Source organism: Paralichthys olivaceus, chromosome 14 (genome assembly GCF_024713975.1).
Source record: "Paralichthys olivaceus isolate ysfri-2021 chromosome 14, ASM2471397v2, whole genome shotgun sequence".
Lineage (NCBI taxonomy): Eukaryota > Metazoa > Chordata > Actinopteri > Pleuronectiformes > Paralichthyidae > Paralichthys > Paralichthys olivaceus.
The window spans coordinates 4,973,443-4,991,875 of NC_091106.1; the positions used below are offsets into that span (position 1 = coordinate 4,973,443).

Genomic DNA, 18,433 nt, shown 5'->3' on the forward strand with positions numbered 1-18,433 from the left:
GAGCATCAGCTGCTGACGATGCAGACATTGAACTGTGTTCCAGATATCACTGAAACCAGTCTATCAGGCTGTCTTCTTCCCTGTCAGACTCCTGTGTGTGTCATTTGTTGAATGTTTTCAATGTGGACTGACAATGACATCATGAGCAGAGTAAGAGACCAACACTAGGTCCTTTCCCTATTGCTGCCCCCTGCCCCACTCCCATAATGCTTCAGCTGAGTTCGTGGCGAGCTATGGCAACTGGCCCATTAGGTCGGCGTGTCCTTGGTGGAAGGGAGGCTCCACTTAAGGGCCGACACTTTAAACATTAACGGCTGGCCTGTAAAGCGGTGCCTGGCGAACAGGCACACAAAAAATGTCTGAAGCAGCAACATTCAAACACACACACACACAGTTCCAGCGGTGGTGACTCGAGTCGGCTCTGGAGGATAGTCAACGACGGGAGAACCAGGAAGGACAGAGCAGGTCTGCAGGCTGCCCCGTCCCGACTTTATGAACACACTGAAATACGACCTTCTGTCCCCAAAACAGGAAATAAGCTGCATTTCCCCCTCCAAAACTCGTTAGAGTGGAAGCCTACCAAACCCTCTTGTGTGTGTGTGTGTGTGTGTGTGTGTGTGTGTGTGTGTGTGTAAAAGAGACAGAGAGTATGAAAGAGTCCCTACCAGTGTGCTTGCCGCGTCCCCTGCTGCCGATTATCCTCTCACGCAAGCCTCGGCCAGATGGATTTGGATATTTTATCAATTTATAGCAAATGTCAGTGTGGTGCAGTGAAAACGTGATGAATAAGAAAAAGATTTTGTTTCTGGAAAGGGTTCATCTTGTGTGTGATGACATGAGTCAGTTTACAACCCTTTACAGACACACACAGACACACATGCATAAACGAGGGACACAAAACGCACACACTTAGTCCTATAAAACAACCAGACATATATACAAGCTCTCAAACAAAAACACAACAAATAAATGCACCTCTCATAATTATTTTTTGTTTGTGTTTGTGTGTGTGGTCCCACCTTGGCCAGACACTGGGGGTGTGTCTCGTGAAGAGCCAGGCCAGTCAGGTTAGACAGGGTGGTCTCCTCCAGCCACTGAGGTCTCCTCTCCCTTTCCCCCTCCTCTTCCTCCTGCAGCCTCCTCAGGAGCCCCTGCAGCGCCAGCTCCCTCACCTCGTACTGGGGAAACTTCAGCAGACATGTCAGGAGCTGCGTTGTCAGCTGAGGGGCCCTCCAGAGCTCAGGGATCTCCATGCTGGCGCTGAGGGCCACCCGTGCTAGACTGAGCAGGTACTGGGTGCTGCCAGGCCCAAGGGTGATAGAGGAGGGATCGGACATGACCAGGTCTGAGTCCATCAGGATGGACAGAGTCCTCTGACGGAGCTCGCCAACCTCTGAATCTGAAAAGCAGGAATCGTCATGTTAGCTGACATGATAATTTCATTATAACTGATTATTGCAACTGTGTGGTATTAGTGTAGGATTGTTAGAAAAAAAAAATATATATAAATATAAAATATATAAAATAGTTGGATTATGGAGGAAAAACCAAAGACTACATGTAATGACAAGTTCAAATGCTGCAAACACAAAGGCTCATATCTGAATCGAAGGCCAGAAAAATGAGGTAACGTCCATACTACTACATTTTTTGTTTAAAAAATGCCATCAAGTCTGCTATGGATTCACCTACACTACTTCACTACTCCGGGGTTTTAGAGCTGCTAAAACTGAAAAGTTTGAAAATGCTGCCGCCCCTTTTTTTTTTGAAAACACAGTCACACACATGCCCAGTGTACATGAGTAGTCCTGTGATATGCATTTTTAGGCCTATTAGTATGGGCGGGGATTGAAACTGATACGGAGCCAAAGTACTTGTGTGGTTTGAGATTTTATTATTTTCAAAATGCTGAAAATGTAATTGTACGTAGCCTGAGATAATGTTATTAAGTCAGGAAGTCTCTTATTAATATATATGTAAAAACATCCTCTAATAAGCTAAGAAATGCTGTGAATCATAGTTCATTCATTATGTTGGTGAGGATTAGTCTGACCAGTTGTGTCACAGTGCAAAAGAGTAAAAATACTTTAGAAAATGCTGTTCTCAACATTTTATCTTTTTTTTAATATATATATATATATATATATATATATATATATATATATATATATATATAGGTACCTTGTGAGCAATGTAAGTTTCTTCTCGTAACTTTCTTGTAACTACAGATGTCAATAGAAACGTGTCAGGAAATGAGGGGAGAAAGATTTGAGAGAGCGGAGATATTCACCTAGGACACCAAGGCAGCTATTATAGCTTGAAATGTATATAGAAAATAAGGTTAAAGGATGTTTGTTTATCAAGCTACTCTGAGAGGTTCAGCTTCTTCAGATGTAACATCCACACACAAACAGACACACACGCACTTTGAGAAGCGAACAGATGCAGACAACAGACCAGACTGAAGAAGCCAGTGTCCTCTGTTCCTTTCTATTTTGACTTTTATAGGAAAGGCTGCGTCAGTGTCTGTTTGGAAGTGCCCATGCCTGTGCCAACCCAACCACCTGTGAACACACACCCTAGGGGAGTGATAGACACACAAATAAACACACGTGCGTGCACGCACACTAACACATGCACTTCCTCTGAAATATAAGTATAATCCAGAGGCAAGGCAGCTATGGAGTAACCCAATGCCATTCTAAAGCTGTGCTCCTCCCTACAGTACTGCTCCAAGACTCCACACAGACCCCGCTTTGACAGCCAACTCAATTAGTTTGACACAACACACATGCAGACGCATGCACGCACACACACACACACAGAGAAAAGCTTATGAAACCCAGTGCAACTCAATCTGGCCCTGCAGCGCCACTCAAAACGTGGCCTGACAAAAGAGTGGTAAATGCTGCATTCCTCCAGAGATGGGCTAGGTTACCGTGGAGATGGGCCAGGTTACTATGGAACCTGATCCTCAAAGGGGGGTCCTAGGCCAAATAAGCATAGCCTAATGGTTATAATAGAGGGTAGGGGCACAGTAATGACACCAATGATGAAGGGAGGAGAGAGAGGAGGATGACTGAGCGTGAATGGGAGCATGTCAAAGAGAAAACAGCTGTCTGTCATGATGGAACACAGGGAAACATGGTGTGTGTGTGTGTGTGTGTGTGTGTGTGTGTGTGTGTGTGTGTGTGTAAAATACACCATGCAGCCGTAAGCTAGTCAACTGTAAAGCTATGGTCTTGATTCATACTCTACTTAAAAAGATACAAATCATAACACAAACACACAGTAGTACAGAGGCCCAAAAAATACTTTGAACCAACGAATTAACAAAAGAAAAAGAAATATGAAGAAGAAAATGAGAAAAAGAAAGAAAAGGAGTCTTTTTCCTGTTGCTAGCAGGAAAAAGAAAGACAGAATTAATGGCAGTGAGAAGGAAAGAGGCAGAGAGGGTATACAGCTGTTTTTCATGATTATTCAAGGAGGCAAGAGTAAGACAACCACACAGTAAGTGAAAAAGGTGTTCCTGAGAATCTCAATGTCTGATGATAAGTAGCCATTGTTCTGCCACAGCTGTGTTTATTTAAACCTATGTCTCCTACACTTGTGTCTCTTTGTGCAGCTCGTGTGTAAACCTGCAGCTGGAGCACGTCCAGGCTGTCCATGGGTTGCGGTTACTACTCGATATTTCAGGACACTGTGTGATGAGGTCTAACTCAGGATAAAATGTAAACAGAAGTTCAAACTTGGTGTGTTAGTTAATGTTGCTTCAGGTGTCAGTGGAGAGTTTCTGTGCACCGTGATGACTTAAAACACTGTTTCAGGGATTTGGGGAAACAGACAAACAGGAGCGTTAGGGTCAGGAGTGAAATGTTGTCCACAACTGTGTCTGCGGCATCGCTCAGGGGAGGGCAATTATGGTCTATTTATACCGCCCTAAGGATGAAGAGCAACATCTTCGGCAGTGTCCTCTCTTGTTAGCACTTTCCCAGTGGTAGAAAAATCAGGCTTTCTTTTGCAACGGCAATAGATCCACTCAGCAGTCAAATGGGTCAAAGGACTCTGGAGTGGAGATGGGTTTTCATCGGCGGACCGATCAGCAGCGGTGTAAACATGACAGGCGGGTGAATGGGCCAATTTCTTCTTTTTTATTTTGTATAGACGCTACCTTTTCCAGAGCGTAAACATGGAACTTCCAGGTGTTGGCGAGTTAATAGCCGTTATTAATGTTAGTGTGTAGTGTGTGTAGTTATTGTTTTTTTTAAATCTTGGGAACGTGCAACAGCTTTTTATTTTTTTCTTAGTATTGTGCAAGATGCAACACTGGCAAGAGCTTCACAGTTTCTGTCGTGTACGTATTCGGCGTGATGAAGAACATGAATCACTTGGGAAAAAACTGAACAAAAAACTCTACTGGCAATGGGAAAGGAGTAAAAAAACCTGCATTCACCTGCTAATTCCAAAGCTAAGGTAGTCTCACACATAGGCAGATCTATCTCCAGAGTGCTGTGTGTCAGTGCTGGAGAATGGCCCCATTATCATTCAGTCGTATGTGTCGTTTGCTACGCCTGGTCGATTATTTGCATGTGCGGAGTCGATCACTGTGATTGAAATGGCTGATTCAACCCAAAGAAAAAAAAAAAAAAGAAATATGTCAAAATACGCCCTTTTTCAGGGTGTGGGTTGAAGCTCGGAGGTTGTTGTTGTCTCCTCTAGCGAAGGGGATTTTGAAAATGGTCACTGGCCGGAAGCTGAGGTGGAGTAGATGCGGCCAATTACATTTTTTATCTGGTGTCTGGATTTAGTGAGTCACACTACAGCTCAGGAGATCAAACTTATTCAATGTGATCTGACATCAGACACAGAAAGGTCCAAATGAAACAATATAGAAAGAATCATTCTAAAATGACAATGTTTGTAACTCTGTCTTTTGAAATCACTGAAACAATAAGCAATCAAGAAAAGTAGCTGATGATGACGTCAATGCTGACATACCTGCAAAACTGAATGACAGTTCCATCATTCTCAGCAGCAGCAGATGCTATCAAACTAAACTTAGTTGTTGGGAATGTAAACATTCTAAACGTGATCACATCAGTTATCAGGCTCTGTGCTTCTCTTGATTTCCACTGTGAAATCATGATGTTCAAGTACATGAAACTTGAGACTTGAGAGAACCACCCTTAACCTGGTGTTATTAGCATTCCTGTGCAGACGCCTGTATTGAAACTCCACTCTGTACTAATGCTATGGAAACCTCAAAAAAGTGTTTGTACCGTACATTGACAAATAAAAACTCTCTTAAACCAAAGCATATTCACATCATCTGTTGCTCACATGTCTAGGTGAGTGGTGTATGTGTGTGATGGCCTGTTTTACAGCACAGGTCAAATATTTAAAGTAAATGTAACCACAACATCTGGTTTAAATAGACCTGGGCTAACCTTACCTACAATTGTCCTCCCCTAAAAATTGTCTCCCCTAAAGACAGTTCCTGAATCAGGTTTGGACGCAGGATGGAAAGGTCCTGAGAACATTTTGTGATCCACACAAAAATGTTAAGTGAAAACCCAAGTCCTATCCAACAACACCATTTTATGCAAGTGCACATGCTTCTAAGTTATTTTAAGTAAATTCAGTTTGCTTTGTACTAATACTTCACAGAAAGTAAAAGAGAGTGTGTTGGATGAGCCCTTGGGTGTAGGTGTGTGTCAGTAAGCTTCTTGGCTCTCTGTTAGACGGTCCATAGCCCACTGGCAGTAAAAGACGCTGTGTCAAGCTCGAACTTTGGCCAGACACTCACACGTGCTCTCACATGCAAGCACACAGCTGGATTTCACATCAGCTTCCACCGTCATTACCCAAACTGTGAAAAACAAGCCCCAGACACTACGTGGGAGTGAGTGTGTGCGTGTGTGTGTGTGTGTGTGTGTGTTTGACAGTGAGAGAGCTGACCTCCTTCTCATGCTGTTGGAGTTTTAAAATTTGCTGGGGTCCCTCCCTCTAATTACCCTACACACACACACATACATACATACATACATACATATATATATATATATATATATATATATACACACACATATATGTGTGTGTGTGCACATGAGGGTTACGTGTTATCCTTAGTGTCTGAGTGATATAAATAACATCAAGCTATGACGACTTTGTCTCCCAGCCACAGTAGCTGACAGATTCCTAAATTCATGCGGAGTTTCACTACTTTACTGACCAAATAAATTACTGTTGCAAACCCTTAAACTCTAAAATATGACAAAGGCAGCGTACCCAGAGAAAAAAGGACAACGTGAAAAAAACCTTTTAGCAAATTACCTCGGAACCCAGGTTTCCAAAATACTAATGTTACTTTGAGAGCATCGTGAGAGAGTTTTCTGGGCTTTCATCTAATTTTTTTTATTTTCTAGAAGCTCAAATTACATTCAATTTCCTCTAGGGCACCGGTTTCCAACCATTTTGTCCTTGTGATTTCGTAGAACCAGAGCAATATCGTCTTGTGACCCCTTTATCACAGGTTGGCTCCAAATCGACAAAAGAGTAATGCTCTCTATTTTCACCTGAATATTTAAACTAGGAAAAAAAGCATAATCAGGAAGTAAAGTTTTTTTATTTTTATAACTGGCATAATTGAGAGGGGCAGGGGGGTCATCCTGATCCATAGTTTGGCACTGCACTAGAGTGGAGTAGTCTGTCGTGTTTCAGAGGCCGAATACAAAGTTCCTCTCTTGACATCGGATTGCAGCGGTTGGTGCATATTTATGACTGAGAAACACATCTCAAAGTTAAATGAGAGCATCCAAATATGGAACTACATGGCTAACCAAGCTGTCACAGATGAACATCAATCCCATATGCTAAAGATACTACAAGTCTAATTATGGTAACCCAAGTTTTTTATGTGATCAAACTGATTCAACTTAAAGGACAGGGTTTTTTTCCACATCACATACTCAGATCATAATATGCATGTATAGTATGAACACTAAGTAACTAATGGGACACTGTAATTGTTCCTAATGTCCATACTGATGTTCTGTCATGATAAACACTATAAAAAATGACTGTTAGATTTCAAATTAGTTGTATATCATCTGTGGTCTTTGATTTTAAATAATTTTGAATTATCTTTGATGTTTTGTATTTGTTTGCTTTATTTCCTTGTCCCGTGTGAAGCACTCTTTTAACAGCTGTTTTGAAATGTGCTATATAAATAGAGAGCTTATTGTCAATATGACTTTGATAAATCAAGCAGGTTTTACTCAAAGTTACTGCTTTATTTATTGCATTTACAGGAAAAAAGTGCAATTAACCCACAGGATAAAGATTAAAAATGTTTTTTACTCAGGAAGACTTAAGCCTGATATTAGCTTAAAAGATACCTAAAAGATTTTCTTGTAAATAAACACATTCCTATATAGAGTCAGTGGTTTTCCCTGAGTGTGTCCTGGAGGCCTAAAAACACGCTGAATCAATTATTTTTCCCTCGTAAAACATTTGTTAAACTGATGTTTTAGATCTCTTTGTTTACGTCCAGGTTTGCTGGCTTGCAGTCTTCATCATGTTTGCATAGGCGCTGCTGTGTTTTGTGTTTTTATGTCAACCAACTGTCTGTAAGTGGAAAAGAATCAAACCTGCAGCAGGAATATGCATCACAGCACTTTGTTCATAACTTACAAACAAGATGTGGGTCAAAAACGGAATAGGATGCCTTGAAGCTGAACTTGACAATATAGTTTGAACACAATAATGTTTTGCAGCGTACTTGTGTGTCAAACGGTTTACATCATAGTCTATAGAGAGATGAGGTTCCATTACAGCAATCAATAACTTATATACAGCATGAAAGTATTGTATTAAGACTGGCCTGATATAATCCATACATATCCAGTTACATTTGTAATGATGTCAAAAGTATGATCTCAAAAAGGCACTAAAGAGTGTCCTACATTTAATGTGAGGACACCATGAAACTTCTTATTTAAAAATAATTTTTCTAAACAGACATCAAAAGATTTACCAGGAAATCATTTAGACTAAAGCCTGACCATGATCATCCGTTACCACACTGATGAAAACACATGAAATTACAGCAAATTCAATCAAGTTGTTATCAAATTTTTTCCCCGTAATTTGTGTCAAGTCTCTTTTCCGACTTTCTTTTCATTTTTACTGGCAGAGAAACATAAGACCGGAGGAGGTAGAGATGAATCAATGAACGGTGGGGGCTTTTTTTATGAGTCTGAGAGGATCAAAGGCCCGGGGCAGAGAAACGTGCATGCACACATGCACACTTACAAAGGCCTGTGTTCAGAGGAGAGACGAATTGGCCGCTAAATGCAGAGTTCCTATTTAATGCAGGGAGCCAGTTAGAAGGGGAAAAGTAATATTGAAAAAGCCGACTGTTCACCTTTGGCCTTGGTGCCAGGCACTCTTAAGAGCTTTCATGGAAGAGGGGAAGAGGAAAAGAGAGAAAGAAAGAGCAGCAGGGAGAGGTGAGAAATGAATCCAAAGACAAGCTTGTGATAATAATAGAGGCATTAGAGGTGTGTAAGCTAACGGGTGCTTATTTAGTTATGTAAGGAGCAGAGCCAAATCGGGCCAGGCCGACTCCTCAATCTATAGGCTTGTTTTGAGAAATCCCCGGTATTTCCACTGTCAAGGCGAACATGTGTTCAGCACATGGCAGACCAAAAACATTAAGTGCCTCCCCCTCCTCTCTCTCTGTTTCCCTCTCCGTAGTGCACTCCTCCATAAACTGGGTCATAGGCACAATCCCACCATCTGTCAGAGATCCCTCGCCTTTGGTTTCACATTCCTCCACCGCAGAGACCCCCTGCCAATCTGCGCACATGTGCACACAACCACACCACGTACACAGATACAAACCCGAACACAGATGCACACACACACACACACACACACACACACACTCGGGGGGCTTCTCTGAATTAGCCAAGACATGAAGCTGACTTCTGTCAACGATCCGTCTAAATGGAGAGCGCCGCGGACAGCCTCGCCAGCAAACGTTCCCGGGTTGTCTGTTCTGACGTACAAGTATTCAAAGTCAAACTCAACAAATGGAGGGAACACAGTTGCTGCTTACTGAGATTAAAAACTCCCCAGCAACTGGCTGACTTCAGCAAATCACCATATAAGATCTAAAATTACAGAGACGACAACACATGCAAAACCTAATCCTGAACCACTATCATTCAACATTTACACACAATAGGAGACTTTTTAATTCGGTAATTCATTTAAATTAAGATTAACAACTCATTTGCAAGAGAGACCCGAGTCCAGGAGAGAGAAAGACAAATGTATAGACAAATGAAACACAAGGGCAATTTTAATTAAATATACATAAAGTTAAAATATGAAGTGGTATGAGAACAGAGAGTTTTTACTCCAGGGCAGAAAGTCCAAGATTCTAATCATGAGCCAGAGACCACTCCAGCCAACTGAGATTCTCCACGTCGTGCATTTGTCTTTTTGTTTTTTGTCAGAGTGCAGCTTCCTTTCAGAACATTTTGGTCCCAGAAGAAGCTACAAAATGAGCTCTCATCGTGTTCACGCTGCTCTCTGGGGTGACTAGAAAAGACCCTGGGTGAGTCTGAGAGAGATGCAGGCTGCTGCCTAGTGGAAGAAAAGCCTTGTCGGCTCAGGCTCCAGGATAACATTATTCTTGTATTGTCGTATCAAACAGTTAAATCTGATTTGACTGACAACATTTTCTGTCCGCTGCAACGTACGGCCCAAATTTAATCCTCTGGCAAATACTGACTGGAAAGTCAATTATTACCCCAAATCTCACTTTCTCAATCAAAACAATAACAAATACCTAGTTTGAGCGTGGGTTCTTAGGAGTCGTTGTTTTAATCAACATTGTCGATCAAAATGTACTTAAAAGTCAAGTTTATTGTCAATCCTGCCAACAGGAGACCAAAAGGATTGAAATGTTGTTTCTCTCAAATCCCCGGTGTAAACAGATAAGTAGAAAAACCATATAACCAGCTGCGATGCAAATCATTTTCACAGATGACATAATGTATTAAAGTTTTATTGATGTTTGCTCCGGAAGCTATAGCACAGACAGAAAAAGACAGGTAAAGCTGAAATGACGAAATCACAGTCCCTTAACCTTGTCTAAATGTCCTAATTTTTTTGAATCATTCTCATGATATTATGACGTTCTCATTAAATAAAGACTTTATTTTTGAAATCTCAAATCGTTTTTTCCTTCAATATAGAGACATTTTAATGAAGAATTGTTATATATCATACATATCCTCAAATACATATATATATGTAACACTTAAATACATATATTTAAGGATATATAGTGTTTGATCTGTCTATAACTACAAAATTCCCTCACTATAAGAAAAATAACCAGCTCATGTGATGATAGGCTTCAGAGAAGGGGACTGTTTGAGTGACATGAAAAGAAGCCAATCAGTAAACTACAACATCTGACCAAGTATGTGCCTGCTCATGAACCAAACTGAATTTTTAGATAGAAACAGTGTAGTCAGTGGTATTTTAATATAAGTAGAAGATTATTATTATAAAATATAAGTAAGGTAATTACAGAATGGACAGACAGTGGAGCAGTGGATTATCTTGCAGGAGTACTTCATTGTTTTAAAACTTCGGTATGTTTCTTGAAACCCTGTCACTTGTCAGAGAAACTGTGAGTTCTGAATCCAAGTTGTCGGAATCCAACATCCTCCATGACCAGAAAGTGGAGATGAGTTGTGTGTTTATCCTGCTCCGTGCATTAAGACATGAAAGAAACAGCACAGACACTACTCACCTTCCAAAAGACTGACCTTCGGCCCACACAGGCACACTAACACTTCCAGAAAGGCTCCCCTGGTCACCACACAGCTATTCTGTCTGAAAAGTGAGAACAAAAAGCAGACAGGGGGTTTCTTTTAGCTTCTGCATCCAAAAAAAGAAACCTTAAATAATAAGCTTTCTTGACAGAGCACACAAAACTGGAGAAAATGACTTTAACCTCTTTTTTTTTTTTTTTTTTTTTTACAGTCAACCACTCTTGATTTGAATTGTTTTTGGTGAAAAATACAAAGTTGGTGTTCTCTTTTATAATGAAGCCCCCCTTTTATTACGGAGATGTTCCCTTATTGAGTTAAAGAGGTAACAGCAGCCTCCAGTCATCGATTATCTTTTTTCCATTAAGATCACAGACAAAGATTTTCTTCAGAAACAGGCTCATGTCTCACCACAAACTGCTGAATTAGGTCACTGGAGATGTGTAACTCAATGAATCTATTGGTTGAGAGAAACTTTGGAGACTTTTTGGGATTAAATGTGATCTCTGGGGCTGACGTTATTTGTCCTTGTCCTGGTCAGACCTCCTGCTGTGGTTTTTAAGTTGCAAAAGCACAGATGAATATCTCTAATGGGTATGATGGAAAAATAAGGAGTGAGAAAAGATTTTACCAGAACAGAATTCTACTTAATTTGACTCAATGTAGACTTACTAGCAGTTTTTTCCTCAACCACAAGTTTTCTGTTTATCCCTTGATTAATAACATCTATGACTCAATTTTTCCCAATTTTTATACACTTGCATACGATACATTTTTTTGTCAATATATCTACTCTCAAAATATCGTAAATGTATCAAAACTCAGAAATTAAAATATCTAATTTATAAAAGCATTTATAATCCTTTGCTATGGCGCTTTAAACTGTGGTCATGTGCATCCTGTTTGTTTAAATGATCCTTGAGATCTGTCTAGAACCTGACTCGACTTCACCTCTGGCAAAATAAACTGATATATACAGGACATGGTTAAGTAAAGCTCACGTCTGTGTATATTAAGTCGCACTGCATGACAGGACAAAAACCAAAGCATGAAATCCAGGGAACTCTCTGCAGACCTCTGTGGTGAACTTGTGGCGAAGCATAGATTAGAGCAAGGATATAAAACCATCTCTAAAGCGTTGACTGTTGCCAGGAGTGACAGTGACCTCAATAATTGTAACTTGGAAGAAGTTTGGAATAAACGGGACTCTTCCTCTTGTAGGTAGTTGTCCAGGCGTAATGTAACCAGGTAAGAAGGGCCTTGGTCAGGGAGGTCACTGTAACAGAGGTCCTCTGCAGAGATGCGGGGGGGACTACTGGAAATAAGACCATATCAGCAGCTCTCTATCAAACAGGAGTAGAGGCTGCAGAGTGGAAGCAACTATGAGTAAAATGGATGCAACAACCTGCTAATACCTCCTTTACAATGGAATAAGTAGGGAAACGCAAAACGTGGGATAACCTGCTAAAAAAGTGATCGACTCCTTTCCCAGCGCACTTTTAATGTCAGGAACACACTGAAAACTGAGGTGCTTTCTCACATCACTGAGAGTGCGTTCCCCCGGGTGTCATGTATCCATCACTGCTGCTCAGAACCATAGTCGATTAAAACCTGTGTCAACTGCAGAGTCATTTGACCCGGGAGTGAATACTGATGTATACATTCCCAATGCAGACAAAAGCCAGATGTTCGTGGGTATTTTGACCGGTGTAAAAAGGGGATTTAGAGTTTCTCAAGCACAATTTAAGGGACTGTAGAGCGCAAGGAAAAAGATTCTCTGTTTTGAAAACTTAAGGCAGAACTGGGGAGAAGATGAACAGACAGTACGCTCTGGAAAAAAACAGATTTTAAATCTCTATGGGGTTTTCCTATTATTAGATAAATGTTGAAAAAAAGAAAACTAAACACATAAAATTGTAGACGATGAACTGATTGATTTAACCTCTAATCTTTTCAGCACATGATCGGATGATGAATTGGATTAATTTCATGTTGCCAACTTAAACAAAAAGTTACTGTCAGTCCTGAATCAACAGCTCAAAGCATAAGACATTTGATTGTTCACTGATATCAGCCTTCATTAATGGCAAGTCCTTCAAGCAAAGAGCGTGGACCCATCACATGAGATGCCCCCAGCAGTACGATCAAGGAACCAGTTGTATTTGTTTTCTCTCCATTTGTAAAAATACACAATTAATCAATTTACTATAAAACCTATGACCCGGCGCGTTCAAAACAGAATTACTACACTTACATCAGTTGTGAACGTTGTCATAAATGGCTTGTGTCGGCCTATGGTCTGCATGTAAGTGAAGCAGCATGTGTGGGCAGTGAGAAGTGTGTGTGTGTGTTCAGTTGATGTGTGTGCTCAGTCAAGGGTATGACCACAACGCTGCGAGAGTGTGTGTCTGAGAGAACAAGGGACACAGTGTGTGATCTTGACGTCATATTTTCATCACTCGGATATTAATAACACACACACACACACACACACACACACACACACACACACACCCCCACGCACAGATCCTTTGCACGGTTCACACACGCACATACAGGAGTGGATTCTGAGGAAAGGGGCAAGGGGATTGTGTGTGTGCGTCCTAAGTGAAACCACACTTGGGAAGAGATGAGTCCTGTGAAGTTGTTTCTGTGTATGAATGAGTAAGCTTTATGCTGAAGGTCAATTAGCGCCAAACAGAACACTGGTGATGCTCTTTTTCGTTGGTACTGAGTCTGCTGCAGCACCACATAGCCAAAGTCAACAGCGGTGAGTTGTATGTGTGCAGTCATCGTTACAGCGTCAATAACTTCTGGGAGCCAGAAAAAGTCCAAAATGACACAACGCGGAGACGGTGTGAGGCCAAAACCAAACGGCGACTCTCACTAGACGAACAATGCATTCCATCCTTTTTGGAAGGTGGCCGCTTCAAATTAGTGGTGTTCTGGATGAGAAAATTGGTTTTCTTTTTTCAAAAACAGAGATCCTCTGACCTGTGATGTCCTTAGATCTGGGTGCCGGGCTCTGTGGGTTGATCAAACAGACAGTCTGCGGGCGTGCTCCGGTGAGCAAGAATTCACCTCGTCACCTTAATTAAGGCTCATCAGTGTAACCAAGCAGAGCTAGCGGGGCTAGTGTTGCTAACCCAGTAACCCTGTGTTATCTGCTGTGGGCTGCACCATGGGGGACATCAGAGACCGGGGCCTGACCTGGGCCTGGTAGGAGGGGGCCTACAAGGTAATCTGCACCATCTTGAGGCCTCCATCTTGGGTGAGAGGGCCAGAGGTGTGGGTGGGGGTGTGCGGATGGGACAGCAGGCGGTGTCTTTGAAATGTAAGCCTGGGCAGGACATGAAGCGGACATGGCCAAGGAGGGGATGGACAAGAGACAAGGAGCTATTCTTCTAGCGAGGGAGTTGGGATCGAGGGAGGGATGCTTATCTGCGTGTGTGTGCGTGCGTGTGTGTCTAGGATTACCGAGAGGCGAGCCACATGCGCTGGATGAGAGCTTCGCTGATGCCATTTCCTGCTGGCAGGGGTCTGTGTGAGTCAGTCTGGTAGGAGCGCAGGAGAAACAGCACCTGAATAGAACACAAATACACACACAATTTAATTTTTAGAATTCTGAGAACTACCATTGGCACATATCACCTGAACGTAAATATTGTTGAGAGTTTTGGCTGCTTAAACTAGTTCACCAAACTGAATTCAAGAAAATCATGCATGAAACAAGACACAAAGTTGACACAATACATTCTTTTAAATGACACTTTTGTTTCCTACGGCCGCACTAATCCAAGCCCCTAAAGCAGACGGTGTCAGTTTGAAAATGGTGGGACTGCATGTTAATCAGAAACAGGCAGAAATAGATTTTGGAAAAAAAAGTCACATGCATTTGCTTCCTGAATGGTTCTTATCTGTCATGACTCAACTACCAGCAGCAAAGGCAAAGCAATGCCAAAAGAAACAGTTCCACCTCATCAGTGATTTTCTTAAAACCAAGCAACCAACTGCAAATAGTGAAACTGTATCACCTTTCCACCACACGTATCCCAACTGTTTGTGAGTGGTCGTGTTTTTTCAGGTGTTTTAATATGGATTGTGATTAAGTCTGTTTCGGAGCAAAAACACTAATCTGGAGGAAGATTTTTTGTCTTTAACTAAAAGTTATTAGTACAACCGTAGCCATGATGTGGACACTACAAAGTGCTTCAACCACCTACTTTAAGACCTTACTTAATCATTAAGAGGAGACAGCGAGTGCCATACCTCTGACCTGTCTGACAAACATGTGTACAAACAGGTCAGAGCTCAAGAAAGGACCGTTCTCTGGAGTGCCCTACCTTTCAATCCAGTAAACCATCCTTTCTTCAACTCTGACCTGTGTGACAAACATGCAAACCTCAAAAGACGGCAGCAACTGCAGAGCCAGTGGAAGGAAAAAAAATATTTCACGTTTAACTGTTTCCCATTGAGGAACAAATCATTCTTTTTATTGTGGCTGATGAGACAGTGAGATTGAGCCAGTTTGTAGCAGGTGGACTGGTGGTTGGGAGTGTTCAGAGGCCAGGACACAGGCTGGCTGGCTGGCTGGGGTGTGTATTCTGGGCCTTGGTAAGTATACTCTTTAAGCCAGGGCCACAGCCACAGACCAGTAGGAAGCCATTCATTACGCCATGCAGGGAAGGCAACGTGGGGAAAAACCAGGCCGACCACGTAGCACCAAGCCTGGCCACCGAGTCCCGGCCTGCCCCTTCTCTTCTTCTGCAGTCTCCACGCCCAGGCAACACTCACACAAACAGCTTCCACACCTCTGCGTCCTTCTTACTCTCGCTGTCACTCTCTACAGGCTTTTCCACCAACAAGGAGCCAGTGCTGGAGCTGACTCCCAAACCAAATATTGAATCAAAGGATTCCATGATCCAAAAACTCATTAGTAAAGAACAAGTCACATTTGAAGCATTCTCTGCAAATATATCCACTGCCCTTGAATGTGTCTCCAGGTTCAGTGTGAGCTCCGATCAGGTTTGTGCAGCTTTCCAGGTCACAGCTCACTTGTAGAAAACTTTTGACGGACTGACACAATGGTCTCAGACTAAATCAATCTTAATAATCTATATCGGAACAGTAAAAACCTTTGTGATGGTGCAGAAACCAAACATGACATTCTGTTAAGGGCAGTGCTATGTCACCACATAATCCTGCATGCAACTAAAATAATTTTAGAACATAGGACAAGATGGAGAATATGTTTATAATATGTTATAAATGAGTAGATGAGGGGGTTAGAAGTTGGGAAACAATGCATGAATCAAATTGGTTCTATACTAATATCAACACTTTAACATTTGACTTGTTGGTCAACAGATCATTTAAATCAACAATCATGTTTAAGGTGGTGTGGCTGTTAATCAATACAGCCGCAGTAAAAGACAACAAGCTTATTCTTCTCATCAAAGGTTCTTGATGGTTATAGGAACACTTTGAGTTACAAGCAATGAAGTTGGTACACAGGTCTGCTCATTAGCAGTATTACTAGCCCCAGTACCAGCACTGGTTCCAGTGTCAGAGCCCCATGTCTTCATTCCGTCTCTGTCCACTCCACAGCTACACCATATCCATCGGGTTGGGAAGTCCCTACATGGGAGGCTCAACCAGCTCAATCCAGCTCAGCATGGAGAAAACCGGAATATTTATAGAAAACGCAGCCTCCCTGTTCCTCCTCCCAAAGACAGAGTACTGCACTACACCCCGTGTGGGAGGAGGAGATGCTGGGACTGGATCAAGATAAAAATGAGAGGGAGATGATAAGATGGCAGCACTGAGGCCTCGTGCAGGCTAATTTATTGTTAATCCAACTTGAAGTTCTGATTAATGCTATGAGGCATGATGCTTCACTCTACAAGTACTTCACCTGCAGGAAATGTCTCACTTGAGATATTGCTCTTTCACACAGAATTATGCAGCCAAATATATGTTCCAAGTGAATTCAAGTGAAAAATGTTTATTAAAAGGTGGAGCTCAGTGTTTCTCACCAACGTGACTGCATCCCTGGGGCCAAACATGTGAAATGTATTTTCTTTAATATAAAAAGGTTTTTTTAAGCCATAAAGAGAATAATGTAACACCTCTGAGGGCTCACACCATAATACTTTATATTTCTTTCTCCAGAAAATGTTACAGAAGTATTTTCCATTCTTCTTATCAATATATCATAATATACAAAACATACTGAGACTCACTATCCAATGGATTTCTTATGAATTTATAACTTAAATTAGCATTAGGATCTAATCTATTTATTTAGTTTATTTCATTCCTTTCAATCCAAAAACAATACACATAAACTCAGACACATTCGATGAACGATAAAGGATCTGGTAAAAGAAAAATATATATTACCCGCCCTTTTCATATGAATAGCATAACATAAATACAGATGGTGATTTACATTTTTGATTTCCTTAAATACCACATAACAAATCAATCAAACATTAATCAAGAACAATTATCACTTGTCTGCTGTTTGCTGGTGCGATGGAGGTGTACTGAAGTTTATCATAGCCTTTTCTCTGCTAAAAATCTGGTTGACAATAACGGTTAAAAAACCAAAACAGTAAAAATGTTGGTCATAAACAAAACAATGAGCTGACAGACACCAAAATGATGAAAAGAGGAGAAGGAAACAACGGACCGGGTTAATCTCTATGAACAGCTTTCACATGAAACATGAATTTTAATCGTTATTAATATGATAATTTAATGTTTTTAATGTAATTTTCTAAAATATATTTTCTAACAAATAAATATTTGTAACATTCAAACCCCCTCTAGAGGAGAAATTCTAGTGCAATTTAATGCAGAGGAAAAACTTGGTGCAGCAGTGCTAAACATGAAAAATATCAAAGGCCTTGTTTCCTAGTGAGGCGTTTAAATGTGTGTATGTGTGTTTGAGTGTTTTTCTGAGTGTGTGCTGCAACAAGCCTTACTCCTCTTTTGGGCCCGGTAAAAATAGTGGTGGTGGATGTGAGGTCCCTTCAGACTCTGTTATCAGCCTGCCCTGCCGTCCCTCCCACTGCCGCAACCACAGACTGACCACACGCGGCAGCAAGCAAGCATGCACACACACGCGCACACATGCGTGTGCACGCACGCACGCACACGCACACACACACACACGCACACACACACACACACACACAGACACAGAGCAAGTGCAAGTGCAAATAATTGCACGCCAATTCGTGGTTCAGTCCAGTAAAACACATGCACAAAGAAACATATAAATCGGCATTCACATAAAACCAGATAGGGGTTAGGCAAAGTGTGGACGCGCCCAATTAGGCAAAAAGAGATCCCAATAAAGACAGTCTAAATATAAAAAGAAATAAACACACGCTTTTACTCTATATAGCCTTATTCTTGCAAAAGCAAAGCTTCCATATGCACCCTAGACAACAAGTCATACTCCCTCACGTTTGCATATGGACATGGGTGTGACAAACAAGTAATTTAGTGGTGTGTGTGTGTGTATGTCTGTGTGCGCACGAAAGAACTGTGCTACTATGTCTTTGTCAAAA

General features: G+C 41.4%; 1 protein-coding gene across 4 annotated transcripts in view; it reads right to left on the reverse strand.

The window, feature by feature from the left end:
• thada (THADA armadillo repeat containing) overlaps positions 1-18,433 on the reverse strand; it is a 96,414-nt gene that overhangs the window by 21,210 nt on the left and 56,771 nt on the right. For all 4 annotated transcript variants that reach the window (XM_020091983.2, XM_020091962.2, XM_020091973.2 and 1 more), the window contains exons 30-32: positions 14,331-14,434; positions 10,835-10,917; positions 1,020-1,399 (exon numbers count right to left, since the gene is read on the reverse strand). In XM_020091983.2, the coding sequence (XP_019947542.2) occupies positions 1,020-1,399; positions 10,835-10,917; positions 14,331-14,434 (567 nt within the window). The remainder of the gene's footprint in view (positions 1-1,019; positions 1,400-10,834; positions 10,918-14,330; positions 14,435-18,433) is intronic.